The sequence below is a fragment of the Mytilus californianus genome, unplaced genomic scaffold, assembly GCF_021869535.1.
Source record: "Mytilus californianus isolate M0D057914Y unplaced genomic scaffold, xbMytCali1.0.p SCAF_13, whole genome shotgun sequence".
Classification (NCBI taxonomy): domain Eukaryota; kingdom Metazoa; phylum Mollusca; class Bivalvia; order Mytilida; family Mytilidae; genus Mytilus; species Mytilus californianus.
In genome coordinates this window covers 36,588,025-36,604,840 of record NW_026262615.1, presented here as the reverse complement: position 1 = coordinate 36,604,840, position 16,816 = coordinate 36,588,025, and the positions used below count along the sequence as shown (strand labels likewise).

At 32.5% G+C, this 16,816-nt stretch overlaps 1 protein-coding gene across 3 annotated transcripts in view; it reads left to right on the top strand.

Moving 5' to 3' along the window:
* Positions 1-16,816, top strand: part of LOC127723579 (regulating synaptic membrane exocytosis protein 1-like) — an 86,632-nt gene that overhangs the window by 12,809 nt on the left and 57,007 nt on the right. For all 3 annotated transcript variants that reach the window (XM_052230253.1, XM_052230252.1, XM_052230251.1), the window contains exons 3-4: positions 5,869-5,922; positions 13,361-14,016. In XM_052230253.1, coding sequence (XP_052086213.1) covers positions 5,869-5,922; positions 13,361-14,016 — 710 coding nt within the window. The remainder of the gene's footprint in view (positions 1-5,868; positions 5,923-13,360; positions 14,017-16,816) is intronic.

Here is a 16,816-nt window from a genome sequence, read left to right as displayed (position 1 = left end):
TTCGTGGGTACAAGTGAACCACGAAATTAAATGTTCAATGAATGACATATTTTGTATAGGCTTGTACGCAGACTTTAGGTAAAACCACGAAATTAAATATCCACGAACATGCCAATTTTCCTTAATCCACGAAAATAAATGAATCCACAGCCTTAAAGTTTTTTTGAACAAATGAACTAAGTTTAAATTCCCAAGTACAAATTTGGTTTATTTACAAAATGTTACGGCCTAGATATGTGAAGCTTAATTTGTAGTGTTGCATTTCTCTTTTTACTGTGATAAATGACACACTTGCCTTAGCTTAAGCTGTCATTACAAAGATAATTAAGTTATATTTTATTTGGTGAACATGTACAAATGCATGCAGTAGATTTACCTAATTGTAGGCTATACAGAGCTTACGCTACTGGGCAACTGGGGTCCAAGAAGTCACTTTTCAGTGTCCATCCGTTGCTTTTCCTGACTGTCAAAAGATATATCCAGTTGCCGAGGTGTTTACAACGGTCGCTTTTGTCATCCACAATTTTCAATTTTTGGCAAGTTGATATAACAGCAATTTTTCATTTATAGAATAAGTAAAGAAATTCAAAGACATTTAAATTTAGCAACTAATATTTTAGAAACTTGGCTAAATCCGCTATAGATAAATTTGTAGAGACATATGCAGGGCTTTCAAAATATTATTGCAACGGGGGATTTCTATGGACTCATTTATTTTCATTAATATCATTTTGCGTCGATTGAAGAAAATTTTTATTTTAGCAGATATTTGATTTCATGGTTTTGCCAAAGACAGCATACAAGCCTATAGAAACCATGTACTCTGTTGAACATTTAAAATCAAGGTTAGAATATGCCCCTTAAAATCCACGAAGATTGGTATCCCAAGAATCATGATTAATCCATGAAGATTGGTATCCTAAGAATCATGATTAATCCACGAAGATTGGTATTCCAAGAATCATGATTAATCCACAGTAAACCCCCAAAAATTACACGTGAGAGTTGTGTACAATGGTGTCTGCTCTATGGTCGGGTTATTGTCTCCTTGACACATTCCCCATTTCCATTCCCAATTTTAAAGATTTCAAAGTAATTACAGTTGATGACCATTTAGTAAAACCAGGGGTAGATCCAGGATTTTTTAAAAGGGGGGGGGGGGGTAATTCTGAAATATATACCGCCACACAATTTTTGGATGATATTATGCTAAATAATCATATAAATCATGAGCAACATGAGAATTTTTTCAGGGAGATTAATAGGGGCATACACCCTCTACGCCCCCTGCATCCCCACTGAAAATGTTGATCAAAGTAATAAAAGCATTATTCCTCTTGCCTTTGGTTTTGTCAATTGGATGTAGAAATTCTTCAAATTGCACAAGGTGGCCGAGTGGTCTAAGTAGTTACTACTGTAAACACTAGCCAGTCAACACTGAGGTTGTGAGCTCGAACCCTGCTCGTGCGGGTGCACACAACTCCAATCTTAATTGACTAGGATTGTCAGTTTTTCTATCGAAGGTCGGTGGTTTTCCCCGGGCACTCCGGCTTCCTCCACCAATAAAAACTGGCCGCCACGAAATAGCCCAAAAGCGTGCTTAAAAGTGGCGTTAAAACACCAAAAATCAATCAATCAATCAAATTGCACACCATTCTTTTCCCTTATATCAGCACCTTTGTGATGTCATTGAGGATTCTTGTTAGGAATATTTGTATAATTAATAAAATAGACATTACGTAAATCAATTTGGGCTTTTAATATTTGTCTAGGAATATACGATGAAACGTAACTGTAATCGTTTCAATTAAATTGAGTCTCAATAGAGAGTTGCATCATATTTTCATGATACAACACGACAAAAATAATTAATAAATTGTCGAATATTTACAGTTGATGAGTAATTATAATAATGTTTGTTCTGTCGGTATTTCTCATCAATTAATAATTTACAAAAAATGAATGAAATATTCACTGTTTGTTATTGGAAAATATGTAATCTGTTAGCTAAATATAATATTTCCAATTTCAATTTCTTTGTCAAGGTATGCTTGTGTGAAAGATAAAAACGTATAGACTTCAGTAAAGATACGATTTTTATACAATATATGCATGGTCAGAATTTAAATTTATTTGTAAAGTTATAAAAAGGAATTTCCATTTCTAAATTTACTTTCAAATGTATCATGCATTGAATAGCATTACTTGGCTTTTTCTCTTGTTTTGTAGGGAGTACAAATTAATTGATATTTTCAGACAATGAAAGTATATTAATTGTTTATATCCTCTAATTAAACAATTGTGCTTCAATGTTTTGTCTTTTAATTCTTTTGTTAGTTGTCTTTTGTTTTTAAGAATTTGGCAATTTGGCATTGCTGAATGTAGAGAGGGGGATGGGATCTGAATTAAAATTTATAGAATTTATTTATAACTTGCCAAAATGTAGTTTATATCAAGCCTTTTTCAAAAATATAATAAAAGAAAGTATGAGGCCACCAGACAAAATAGGTAAATTCCTAACACATTCCTTTATAAAAGTTTCAATGTCTTAGTTATCTTCCCTTATATTGCAAAGTTGAAAAAAAAAATAAACCAAATAAAAGATATTCTGTATTTGTTAATATAAAGTTATATATTAAATCACATAATTTTCAACATTCAGACAAAAAGTCTTACAAATAAATTACATTCCTCTCTAAAAATTTGCTCATTGCATTAGGTATAGAAACACTAATTAGGGCCCTGAGTCGGAAAGAACATTCAAGAAAGTAATACATATTTTTTAAAACAAAATAGTTCCTACACATAGCTGTATCTTTGTCAATAGGTGAAATATTTGGGTTAAGTTTTGGTATCAAATGAAATCTTGGGGACTTGGGATCACTGTAGAACCCTTATTGAAAGTTTCTTTTGAATAATAAAAAAATTATATAACATTATAATAGGAGGGTTCATTTACCTTGTTGTTCAGGTCAGAAGTACCTGTTTTTGTACTATCAAACTTCCGGGAACCCGTTCGCTCTAATATGCAATTAAAGGTATGTTGAATTTTTCAGCACAAGTTAGAATAAAGACTAGTTTTGACATGAAATGACTGCCACTTTATTTGAACTTAAGACAAAGTAGCCGCTATTAATGCTTGAAATTGCAGAATTTAACATAGAAAGCAATGGGGCTATGAATTAGTGGTTTTATACCATTAAAGATCTACACATGTAGACCTATTGTTTTCTGCTATTTTACAATCCAGCGAGGCTGATCCAACAATTCACTGTGATGTTTACAGTAATTTTGATATTTGAACGTGGGACCAATAATGTAAAAATCCCAGTTTGAACACAAAAGGGAATATCTTTCCAATTGACAGATCAGAAAATTTAGGATAATATTTAATATATGTAGATTCTACCAATTTACCAAATTAGATGTAATATTTCTCTACATCAGACAAATTAATCATAAAATTTCAAAATACAAGGCTGCAACTTTAAAACTTTAAAAGTACAATTTAATAATTTTGGAGACTTTTTTTTCAATTTCAAATAAATCACATTGAAATATAAGCATATGATTTTAGGATTAAATATGATATCTCGATAAGTTTTATGTTTACTTTCATTTATTATATTGCGGAGGGCATAATCTTTTTGACCTGTCCGTCTGTCCGTCCGTCTGTCCGTCAGTCCATCAGTCCTGTTTCTTGTCATCGCAACTCCTCTCAAACCACACAACAGAATTTCATGAAACCTTTTCAGATAATAAGGACATACTATGCAGATGTGCATATCGACAGGAAATTACGATTCAATTTTTTTTCTAGGAGTTACGCCCCTTTGAACTTATTTGCTTCATTATACTACTGCAACAGTTTGTCATCGCAACTCTTCTGAAACCACACAACAGAATTTCATGAAACAATTTTTAGATAATAAGGACATACTATGTAGATGTGCATATCGACAGGAAATTACGATTCAATTTTTTTTCTAGGACTTATGCCCCTTTGAACTTATTTGCTTCAATATACTACTGCAACAGTTTGTCATCGCAACTCCTCCGAAACCACACAACAGAATTTCATGAAACTTTGTAGATAATAAGGACATACTACGTAGATGTGCATGTCGACAGGAAATTATGATTCAATTTTTTTTTCTTTTACAATTTTTTTTTCTTACTGTTATTTTATTTCTCCAGTGACAATATGGGGACGTGGGGTATGTGAGTGCACTCACTAAGGTTCTTTAATTTTGACATGATGTTTTTGTTTAAGCAAAATTCCCAGAAAACCCAACATAAAATATTTGTGCAACTATTTGTATCTGGATTCCATAACAATTAAAACATGGTTCAATACTGTCAATTCTTTTATCCTTTCGCAGTTACAATTAGTATTGTGCTTTTATGAATGTCTCTCATTCTACCGTACATGTGACAGCTCCCATGGGAGTCTGCATGAGTTTTTAATATTATATATACATATTGCTTTGAATTAAAAAAAATAGGTCGTTTGTCTTAGTTTTTTTAAACTGTCAGTAAAGGTCTCCTTTTAATGTTATGTGATCTTGCGTGATAAGTGATGAAAAATGTATGAGATTAGTCTCACAGGAGGTTATGTCAACTCTCATAAATTGTTTCAGTTTTAATATGCATGCAATCAACAGATATTAATGATATGACTTGCAATTTGCTCAGAGATCAAACTTTATATGGTGATGAATGAGTGTTTAATATTAATATTCTATTTGCCAATTACCGATTTGATTCTTTTAGTACACACTTTTAACACAAGTTGTTTCCCTTTTCCAATTGTAGACTGGTTTTAAATGGGACAAAATAAGTCACTGCCCATGCAAAGCGTGATAACTTGAAAGTGTCATATTGGGATTTTTAACCATTTTTTTTTATGAAAAATAACTATTAATATCAAAAGTTTTTAGCTTAACAAAAGATAAAATGTAATTAAAAGATTTAAAAATCATTAAGATTACACACAATAGGGAGAGATAAATTGGCTCCTTCAGCAAGCTCTTCATTGTCAATAAAACTTTATGTTCCTCCTTAGGAAAACAACTTGTTCAAATGGATCTCTAATTATAAGGTCAATTAAGGAATTGGCAACTAGAATATTTGTTAAGGATGTTTGCAGGTGAAATTTATTTCATCGTTTTCATAATTGAAATTTTTTTCAGTACAATTGCTTTTAGTTTTTTTATGAAATAAATTCTAAAAGTTTGATATAAATTTGATATATTATCGAATTAGTTGTTCTCTACATGAAGATGTTCATTGCTAAGTCTTTTCTCCAATGCATCATAATTGTTTACTGTTTGATTGTAGAGTAGCAGTGTCATTTTTATGCCCCATTTATGGGCATTATGTTTTTCGGTCTGTGCTTTTGTCTGTCCGTCCTTCCGTCCGTCTGTTCCGCTTCAGGTTTAAGTTTTTGGTCAAGGTAGTTTTTGATGAAGTTGTAGTCCAATCAACTTGAAACTTAGTACACATGTTCCCTATGATACGATCTTTCTAATTTTAATGCCAAATTAGAGTTTTGACCCCAATTTCACGGTCCACTGAACATAGAAAATGATAATGCGAGTTGGGCATCCGTGTACTATGGACACATTCTTGTTGAATTTTGAAAATGTCTAATGGGAAAGGTCTGACAAAATTAATGATTTTGTTAATAAATTTCAGAGAGAATAATAAAAATGAGGAATTTAATTTGGCATTTTGATTCTTATGTAGACATTCCTACAACTTTTCCCTATATATATGTATATGCTTACCAGAATGTTATTATTATATATGTATGTGTTGGTGTTGGTCTTATTTTTCCTTCTTTCTTCTTTCTATCTGGACACATAGCCGACGAAACCTGGAATGGAAGAACCTAAACCACAAAGCTCATCTACTGCTAGTGTAAGTTTTTCCCTAGATATGCATGAGTTATCTTCCATGGATGACAGAGTTATTCCCTGTAGTTACTTACATTATAATGCAACAGTTTATAAAATATTGCCAGAATCATTGTGATATAAATTTATTTACTAAATTCTGAATAGAATCTAATGCACAAATGACAATACTGGCATTTCGCGATTCTTTCTGACCTAATATCAGGGAAAGATACGCTACACAAATTCATTTTTAAAGGACATGTTTTGGTACAATGCTAGAGTAAAATTTGCAATAGCTGAAATATGAAATAACAAAATACAAAAAAATGTATTATATTTTTAGTATTTGATGAAAATATTGTTTATTAACAACTCTAGAGCTAGATTATATAGTTTGCTTAATTAACTGTGTAGCTATATTATAGTATGTGCAAAGACAGTCTGCTACAAACCAGTTACAAAAACAATCAATTTGACAGTTGCATTTCAATGGAGGTAAAAATAGGTTGCATGATGGTTACAAGGAAGTGTTTAGAAATGTTTTTGATGTACTTTATTTCTAAAATGTCATTATCTGTTACACTATACTGAATTTCATCAAACACTTTAAAATCAGAAATTTTTGCGATTGCAATTATTATCAGGTGATAATGATGATAATGGTGCTAAATTGTGACATGATAAAAGTAAAAAAAAAATGGATATGAAAATCTGATACCATTATTATTCGTGAAATTGTAAACTTTTAATTAATCTTGCTTTTTTGTCTATTGTTCAGTAATTGAATTAATAAATGCATGTAAAAATTTCTGAATGTAGTAAAATATTGGTTCCTGTTAAAAGACCCTTCAGTTCGATATGTTGAGTGTAAGGTAACAAATATTAATTTGCTGAATAAATCAACTGTGAAATTTTATAGGAAAATGTTTCAGTTTTCGTACAAAATTTTGAATGGATATTCTTTCACAATGTCTTGAAAGGTTTGAAAGGGTCTGCTATACACAATTGTTTACTGTGTTTCTGTTTAGTTCTTTCGTAGAAAATTAAAATGTTCTCAAACAAATCTTTACAACATAATAATAATTTTTATTGTCATATAAACAAACTAAACATGTTTGTGATAAAAAAAAATATCCATATACAAGTATATATATATATCAATGGAATATAAATTGAACATGAATCATTAATCATTAATGCAGTCAAGAAAAAGAGAAATGCTTTATTTCTAGCATTTATTGATGTGCCTTTATATTTTCTTATTATAGCATGTTGTATGTATATCATACTGTTAGTTTGTGTATTCTGTGTACTGTAAATTCAGAAATTATTGCGTGCATTTATTATTGCGATTTTATCATTTTAGAATAAAATGCGATTTTAATTTTTGCGATATTGAGAAAAATCCTGTTTAATTCATATAAAAAATTTCAAAATGCGAGTTTAAATTATTGCGATTATAACCCTGTCGCATTTTTCGCAATAATAAAAACATCGCAATAATTTCTGAATTTACAGTATTATCTTGAATTGCTGAAAATGAGTTCTGTCGTTCGTGTTGAAACTCATGTATGATTTGGAAATTGGGGGTTAAATTTGTGATCAAGAAAGGGGTACTGATAAGTGAGATCTAGCAACTGAAAGGAAAATCAATACCACAGAAAAAATGGTATTTCAGAAATTGCATTGAACTCATCTACAGATAAACTTGAAGATCGACATTAAGGTGGTACATAACACTACAGGGAGACAACTCTGTAAAAATCAGCTGAACGTTTTAATCACGTTCTATTGTTAAGGAAATATTAAACTTCTCAATGATCAAAATTAGTGTTTGTCAAACTGCTACATATCTAATGAAATTCTTTCTGATTTAGTGTGTGGTTCAAGTTTTTTGAAATTTTTATATTTTTGTCAAACGTTCAAAGTAAATATTTTGTCTAAATTTTATGAAAATTATACGAGCCAATTTAATTTTAGTCAACTTGTGTTTAAATGTTTTCTTGAATATTGTCTATTGCATCTCAAATATTCCAGAGATGACAGTTTCTACTGTGTTCTTTTTCTTCATTCTACTGTCTTATCAGAAACTGTCATAAAACATGAAATAAGTCCAGAAAAAAGTTCCAGATAAGAAAAAATTCTTTTATTTTCTGTTGTACCTATGAAGATCAACACATAAGCAAGATTTTGGTAATGCATTTTAAGCAGTGACAAAGGTCCATGTTCTCGAACCTTAATGTTCTTTTCATTCAAAACCCTCTAAACCAAAAACATTTAGAAGACAAGGTCACACGGAATGCTTTGTTATATCAGAACTTAAAAGGGTCTTAAAACAGAGCAGCCACACAAACTGTTTAAGGTAATCTTTGCCTGGGGGAGTTGTAACAAGAGCTGTCAGACTGTTATATAACTTTTATAGTGAGAATTTATATAGAATGCATCCAATAAATCATTCCAAGTGTGACAGCACAGGTTTCTTGACAAACAGCACACTCATATATATAAGATATAATTGTGTTATCAATTACTGTAAATTCAGAAATTATTGCCTGCATTTATTTTTTGCAATTTTGAAGAATGGACAAAAATGCGAGATTTATTATTGCGATTTAAAGAAAATCTGCATACAGATATATGTATAAGATATAAGAATGTGAATTCTTATTATTGCGATAATCACCAAGTTGCATTATTCGCATGAATAAAAACCTTGCAATAATTTCTGAATTTACAGTAGTCTTTTCAGGTAATACCTAGTTGTTTCATATATCTTACAAATGGATAAAATATAATGATATACTACTGTATGATTTTATTTTCCTAAAATTCAGCTTTAGTCTAAAAAAGCATACTGTGGATTCTTTTTGTTTTCGTGGTTACCAATAAACGTATCTACACATTTGGTATTTAGCTGAATTTTGTCTCCGAATTACCTTAGATCGGTCTCTGAATAACCTTCCTCTCGATCGTCACTCAAAATTGATAAATTATTAGATTATGAAAAATATTACCCAATATAGGAAATAGCAGAAACCCACATTTCTTTAGAATTAAAAATATATAGTGATGCCTCATACTTTGCTCATTGCATTTTTTCACAACAAAAACCTGCAGGCCACAAAATGTTTTTCGATTTGGGACTATTCCAAAAGCAGGTTACTTCTTTATAGTTCATTAAGTTCACGTAGACACTAAGTTTAGATAAGAAACATACCATCAACCATGCTCATAAAAGTTGTAATTACTAGAATTCTTACACAACCCAATCAATAAATTATCTCCCTTGGTTGCACAACTTCAACAATTACCACTCCCTAGAGTTCACAGCAGGGTCAAGATTGGGTATAGAAAATATTAAATATGATAATCTAGCATACAAATAGACAGCAAATTATAGAATTTTATGTCTCCCAGGGGAGATAATAACAAAAGTATTCATTAAACCTTCATCTGAACATGATGCAGATGATATTTGGACCATCTCAAAGGTTAATTTGTGTATTGATTTACAGGCGGGTAGATTATGTAATGTCTGAAGTATAACGCTTTCCCATTATTTGTAGACACTTTAGTAATTCATTGATATATATGTTGTTGTCTCGAATTGAATGAAATATTCTGCCTATATAAGTGTCTAATTCATTGATATATATATTGTTGTCTCAAATTGAATGAAATATTCTGCCTATATTGAGATCCAGAACTTTCCTAGGGTTTTCAAATTTATGGCTGATGTTTAAGTGTTTAAAACTTTAATACCGGTACTTTGCAACAAAGTTCTGGAAAGGATATAATAATTCCAAGATCTGTCTGTCCACCTGTCTAACAACTCGTGGAGGTCTTAGTTTTTTTATCTTCATCAGTATTTGTCAATTGGGCTTTGGTAATGCAATAAACTTAATTAATTTCAGTTAGAGGTCATGGTCTCAAAATGAAATTTCTTTGTTGCATTGTATTTCTATGTATCCTTGGTTACCTGTCAACACAATGAAGGTTACTGTACACTTCAAATGTGTATATAATTTCTCAATTGCTTATAATATGCATGCGTAACTATTTGTAACCTGCTTTATATTTCATTTATTCCTTTATAGTTATATGCTCTGAGTATTTATATGTGAAATTATTGTTTTCATTTTAATTATTAGGGCCCCGTCGAATGGCGGACGCCCTATAGTGATCAGTCTGTCCGTCCGTCTGTCTGTCCGTCCCTCCGTCCATAACAAATTGTGTCTGCCTTATATCTAGAGAACCGTTATGATTTCAAAGTTTATACTTGATATATGTATATTAACCAACACCAGAGGGAGTGTCATAATTTATGTACAACTTCCTAGGTCAAAGGTCAAGGTCAAAAACTTTGGTTTCAGTTGACAACCCCATGTCCTATGGTAAAGATCGTGTCTGCTCTATATCTTGAGAACCGTTATGATTTCAAAGTTTATACTTGATATGTATATAAACTAACACCAGAGGGTGTGTCATAATTTATGTACAACTTCCTAGGTCAAAGGTCATGGTCAAAAACTTTGATTTCAGTTGACAACCCCATGTCCAGTGATAAAGATACAAATTTTTTACCACACATTATTCACAGCGGGGCCCACAGAGATGGCTCCCATCTCAATGATATCTAGTTTCTCTCCTGCGACAAAAATCAGCTACTTATTATTATTATTATTAGTATTAGGATTACAATATTAGGTATTTGGAATCCTTTCAAGGTCTAAATCCCTGTCAGATATGGTTCACCTGATCTGAACTCATTTGATGGATCAGTGATCAAGGTTAAGGTTATGTGGTAAGGTCTTTTTCTCAGATACTATAAGCAATAGGTCAAATATATTTTGTGTAAGGCATGATTGTATGGTGTACATGTATTATACACTGTCTATCTGGCAGGTTAATCTGATTTTGAACTCTGATTTTCATGGTTCATTTATTAGGTATTCATGGTTGGGTCAGTTTCTCAGATACTGTAAGCAATAGGTCAACTTAAAAATAATTATATTTGGTGTACGGAATGTATTGTATAGCATTTCATGTCTGTCTGGTTTTACTTACCTTGACCTCATTTATATGGATCATTGATAATGTTAAGTTTATTTGGTATAGTCTTGTAGTAAAATCTTTATCTTAAGATTTCAACACAAAAGTTCAATCATGATCTGAGTTATTTAGCAGGAGAAACGTTTCAGTGTGTGCACTCTTGTTTTTCAATTTTTTTTTCCTCAAGATATAAGAAATTGTCAATATTCCAAAGAAAATTTTGCTAATTCTTTGTATATAGTCTGAAAACAGATTTACTAAGTATTGCGCAACAGCACAGTGTATTGCACAACAGCAAGAAATCTTCAATTGAATATAAATTCAAATCATATAACCAATTTCAAGTTCTTTGACTACATTTATTCTGTGTCAGAAACCTATAATGTGTCAACTATTTAATTACAATCCAAATTTAGACTGTACTATCAAGCTTGAATATTGTGTCCATTTTATCCCCAACTGTTCAGGGTTGGACCTCTGCGGTCGTATGCAGCTGTGCTCAGCAAAACAGTTTATTCTCAATTATAAAAAATGCAAGTAAAGAAATAAATGTCCAGTAATTTGTAAATTTCATGTTGTAATTTACAGAAATAGGGCAATTTGATCTCCCTCAGGATGTTCAGAAGGTGGAAAAGTTTGATAATGAGTAGATAACGTGTATTTCACTTCAAAAACAGTAAAATCTACTTTACTCTTGGGCTTAACAATGAACTTGTTCTGTTTTCTGTTTTATCAAAAGGTTAAGCCAATTTTACAGTAGCAGGCTAAATATACAAGTTGATAGGTTTAATGCCATGATATAATTTTTTTCACTTTACATCTGTTGAAATGGAGAATGAACAATGAAAATATCTCTAAAGTGTTGTTGAGAACTAAATTTGTAATCTAATATTTGATTAACAATTCATGTGTTTTGTGGTTAGTGATAAATGGAATATCATAAACATGATAAATGCTCAAAGGTTTGTAAAAAAATTATTTCTGAGAGTTAAATTTTTATTGTGATACTGGCATCTGTGTTGGTGTTGTGAATAGAAAATTGTTAGTCCTGCCCCTGCATTGAATGTTTTAAAATATTTCTCATCATGGTGAGACATTGAAATTTTCCTATTTTAGAAGGCTTGGATCGACAAGAATTTTAAATATTAAAAAGTTATTTATTTAGAATGAGGAAATATGATATTGCATATAAGGCACATTGGAGGAATGTGTTTTATAATCTAATACATTTTACATGATATGTAGGCAAACTTTATTGTTCTATTTCAATGATCTGCTTAAGGATTGTGGTAATTTGGTGACTCATCTGGTATGATCCCCATTTTCACGTCATGGCAGGAAAAATGGACAAAATCAGAAAATTTGACATCTTTGATTAAAGTTTAACTAAGGAAGAACAGAGAGTACATGAGGGTAGGAATGCCCTTTACCGTCAGGTGTCAAACAGTCATTTTCGGCTACCGTTATCGTCAAATTGGTTAAAATTTTACCGTGATTCGTCAGAGGGCTCAAATAATTACCGTTACCGTTATTTTTGGAAAAAATGTAACATGATTTGTCAAAATCAGTCGATTTTTTATCGTCTTAAAGAAAGTGTACATTTTATCGTCATGCACCAAAAATTACTGTTAACGTCATTTGGCAAGATTTTTTACTGTTATTCGTCATAAAGGTATCCCCATTATGAGCCTCTTACATTAACCACGCATCACTTATTTAAAATAATTCTATCATGCCATGCTCTATGCTCATTTTATCTGCCTCATCACACATACTCTAATTTTCAGTGATATTCCAAATTACCTCCCTTGTCCTGGTCGACCTGGTGGTACCTATTGTATTTATTAATAACGCTTGAAATATTTGTCACTGAAACATTAAGCAAACAACAATCATTCTACAGTGTTAATTTAGCCTGTGCGCTTTTTTTATGCCCCACTTAGGGGCATTATGTTTTTCGGTCTGTGCGTCCGTTCGTCCGTCCTTCCGTCTGTTCGTCCGTCCGTCTGTTCATCCATCCCTTGTCCCACTTCAGGTTGAAGTTATTGGTCAAGGTAGTTTTTGATGAAGTTGAAGTCCAATCAACTTGAAACTTAGTACACATGTTCCCTATGATATGATCTTTCTAATTTTAATGCAAAATTAGAGTTTCACGGTCCACTGAACATAGAAAATTATAGTGAGAATGGGGCATCAGTATACTATGGACACATTCTTATTTTGGATCTAAATAATCATATATGACATGTATGTTAGGCTTTAAAAGATTGAATGACATATGCATGTTCAAGTTATTAGTCATGTGACATGATTAAATCTTAGTATTTTCCATGATTAAATCTTAATATTTGTGTATATAGGAATGCTATATGATATTAAGGTTTAAAACAGTCTGTTTTATTTTGTAGCATGTCTGGGCTTGCAATATGTGTAAGAAAAAGCAAGAAATTTTGGCAAAGACAGGTCAGTGGTATCACGGTGAAATGGCAAAACCAGTGCAATTTGATGTTGAAACTCCGTCTGGCAGTGAAACAGTCTCAATCAAAACTGACGTTAGCCCGCCTAACGAAAAACGAGCAAAAATGCATGAAAAATACTCTGATAGTGGACAAAGTTCAGAAAAGGAAAACATTGATAAGCGACCTATTTCTCGGACAGGAAGTCAGCATAGGGAAAAGTTTAACCGCCAGTATTCATTAGATGCTCAACAAAAAAGTCATAGTGAATCAAAAGAGAGACTAAGTGATAGAACCAATGCAGGAATGGATAAGGATAAGTTACGAGAAAGAGGTCAAATTCCAGAACGTCAAGGACGTGGTCGTGATCGTTCACCAGCTGCTCCTAGACATCATAGTGAATCCAGATTATCCGAGACTGATAGGAGATATATGCAAGAAAGTAGGCATAATGATCGTTACGGGTCGTCTCAAAGTAGATCTCGTGAAGCATCAACAGGTCGAGGGTCAACTGATGAATTGAAACATTTCGACAAGAAGGATAGTCATAGATCTGGAGATGAAAGGGATGGTCGACGGGACATGTCACATGACAAATCTCGTCTCAGGTATGTCTGTTCACCTATTGCAAAGTAAAAATGGTTAAGAATACATTTTTAACCATAAAGAAAAAGAAGTTAGAATGGGAAATCCATTTTTTTTATGCCCCCGCTGTAGGCAACGCAGGCATTAAGTGTTACCCTTGACAGTCTGTCCTTCCATTTCCGCACTCTAACTTAAGTTTGTCGCACCCAAATTATATGAAACTGGTACACAATGCTAAGAACCACAACATGCAGACAGAGTGGTTATGAGTCTTTCCTCGTTTTAGAGTTACGCTCCTTTTTAACTTGGAAAATTGCAAAGCTTAAGTAGGGGTATTCTTGTCCTCATACACATTCTACTTTTATTTCAATCTTTTTATAGAAATAGTGTTTGCTCTTTTATAAACACAAGATGTGGTTTGGTCATCTCAGTTGAAATCATTTATTTTAGCTATACACTGGTAGGACAGGTTAAAGCTATTTATGTGATTTGTTATTATTATACCCCCGCTTTGAAAAAGTGGGGATAAACTGTTTTACCTCTGTCTGTCCGTCAGTCCGTCAGTCTGTCCCATGAATATTTTTCGTTGCATCTTTCTCAGGAACTACATTACAAGGATTCCTGAAATTTGATTTCAGGGTTTATATGAGTCAGCTATACTGTGTGATGCGTTTTCAGATTCATCACTCAACAACTTCCTGTTTACCTTATACTTTCAGCGGGGCGGGGGTATCATTAGTGAGCAGTAGCTCACAGATTCACTTGTTTTGTCTAGCATTCAAGGCTATATGTATTGTAACTTGAAAAAGAAATTACATAAAAAGAAAATATAATTATTTTTATGTTTCCGTTTAGAAGTTCTACAAAATATATTATTTATACATGTTATATAGTCGGACACCAGTTTAAACCAAAGTTGTCCTGAATCTTGACCTACCTTTAAACTTAAGGACAATGCTAAATTTACCAGTCTTACAAATATTAGACATGCCACATGGACACCTTGAACTAAGTCCAAACTTCCCCTTCTGGGCCTCTTCATTGGAATAAATTAAATAATCTATATGTTCCCTTTTTGGATTTGAATTTTTATACGACTGCAAAAAAATTGCGTTCCTATATTGCTATCATGTCATCGCTCGAAGACATTTAGTTTCCGGACAATAACTTTAGTATAAGTGAATGGATCTCTATGAAATTTAAGCACAAGGTTCAATAGCACAAAAGGAAGGTTGGGATAGATTTTGGGGGTTATGGTCCCAACGGTTTAGGAATTAGCGGTCAAAAAGGGGCAAAAAAAAGCATTTTTTTAGTTTCCGGACAATAACTTGTGTATATAAGTGTATGGATCTCTATGAAATTGTACCACAAGGTTCCATACCACAAAGGGAAGGTTGGGATTGACTTTGGGGGTTATGGCCCAAACCGTTCAGGAAATAGGGGCAAAAAATGGGGAAAACAAGGTTTTTCTGGTTAATGGACAATTATTTAAGTATTTAGTCTGGATTTCTATGAAATTGAAACACAAAGTTCCATACCTCAAAGGGAAGGTTTGGTTTGATATTAGGGGCTATGGCTCAAACTGTTCAGGAATAAGGGGCAAACAGGGGGGTGGGGGAACAATGTTTTTTTCTGGTTTCTGGACAAATATTTAAGTATTAGTTAATGGATCTCTATGAAATTGTACCACAAGGTTCCATACCACACACAAAAGGTTGGGGTCAATTTTGTGAGTTGTGGCTTTTATATGCTGAATCTAACCATGGAATTAGATTTTGGATATATATTGGACTATTAAGTAGATTAAATGTCCCATTTCAAATTTTTAAGTTATCTGACCACATTTATTCTGTGTCAGAAATCTATAATGTGTCAAATATTTAATCACTATCCAAATTCAGAGCTGTATCAAGCTTGAATATTGTGTCCATATATACTTGCCCCATCTGTTCAGAGTTTGACCTCTGCGGTCGTATCCAGCTGCTCCAGGCGGAGCCCATTTTTTATTGGTTCTACATTCAAAGCTGGAGACTTTACCTTTCTTCCAAAAACCATAGACATGGAAACATTTGACCTAAATCCAATCTTGCCCTTCTGAGCTTCTCTTCATTGGAATGAACTATTTGTCAATCAGTAGTTGAGACCCCACCCCAGGGATTTGAATTGTTTTTAGGGTCTACATTCAACGCTGTGGACAATAATAACCCTACTTACTAAAAACCTAGCCTTGGGAAACATTTTACCTAAATCCAAATTTGCCTTTAAATTTATACATCGGAATGAATTACATCTTCTGTGACTGAGAAGTTGAGACCCAACCCAAGGAATTTAAATTGTTTTTAGAGTTTACCTTTAAAGCTTAAGACTAGATTTTACCCTTTTTACCAAAAACCTAGATGTGGAAACATATGACCTAAATCCAAATACTCGACCTTGGAATGAATAACTTAAAGAGGCTTAATATTGATTATTCAGAATCTTTTTTGTAGTTGCTATATGAACTTGTTTAAATTTGAATGAATCAATGGTAGATTTATAAATTTTTCAGTATATCTGACACATAAACCTACTCCTACACTTTATTGTGTAAATATTAATGATTTTATTTTGTTTGTATTATTATTACAATGTAGACAGGTAGTAGTACACAATAATTAAAAAGCATCAGATGCAGATCCAGGATTTTGAAAAAAAAAGGGGGAGCGAGGGGGGAACTAGACAACGTTAGGAGTAGAACCTTATATAATAGAGGCCACTTCAAACTTTGTTGTAGGGATTTGATTAGCCCAGACATCCAGTACCCCACTCTTTTCATATATATTT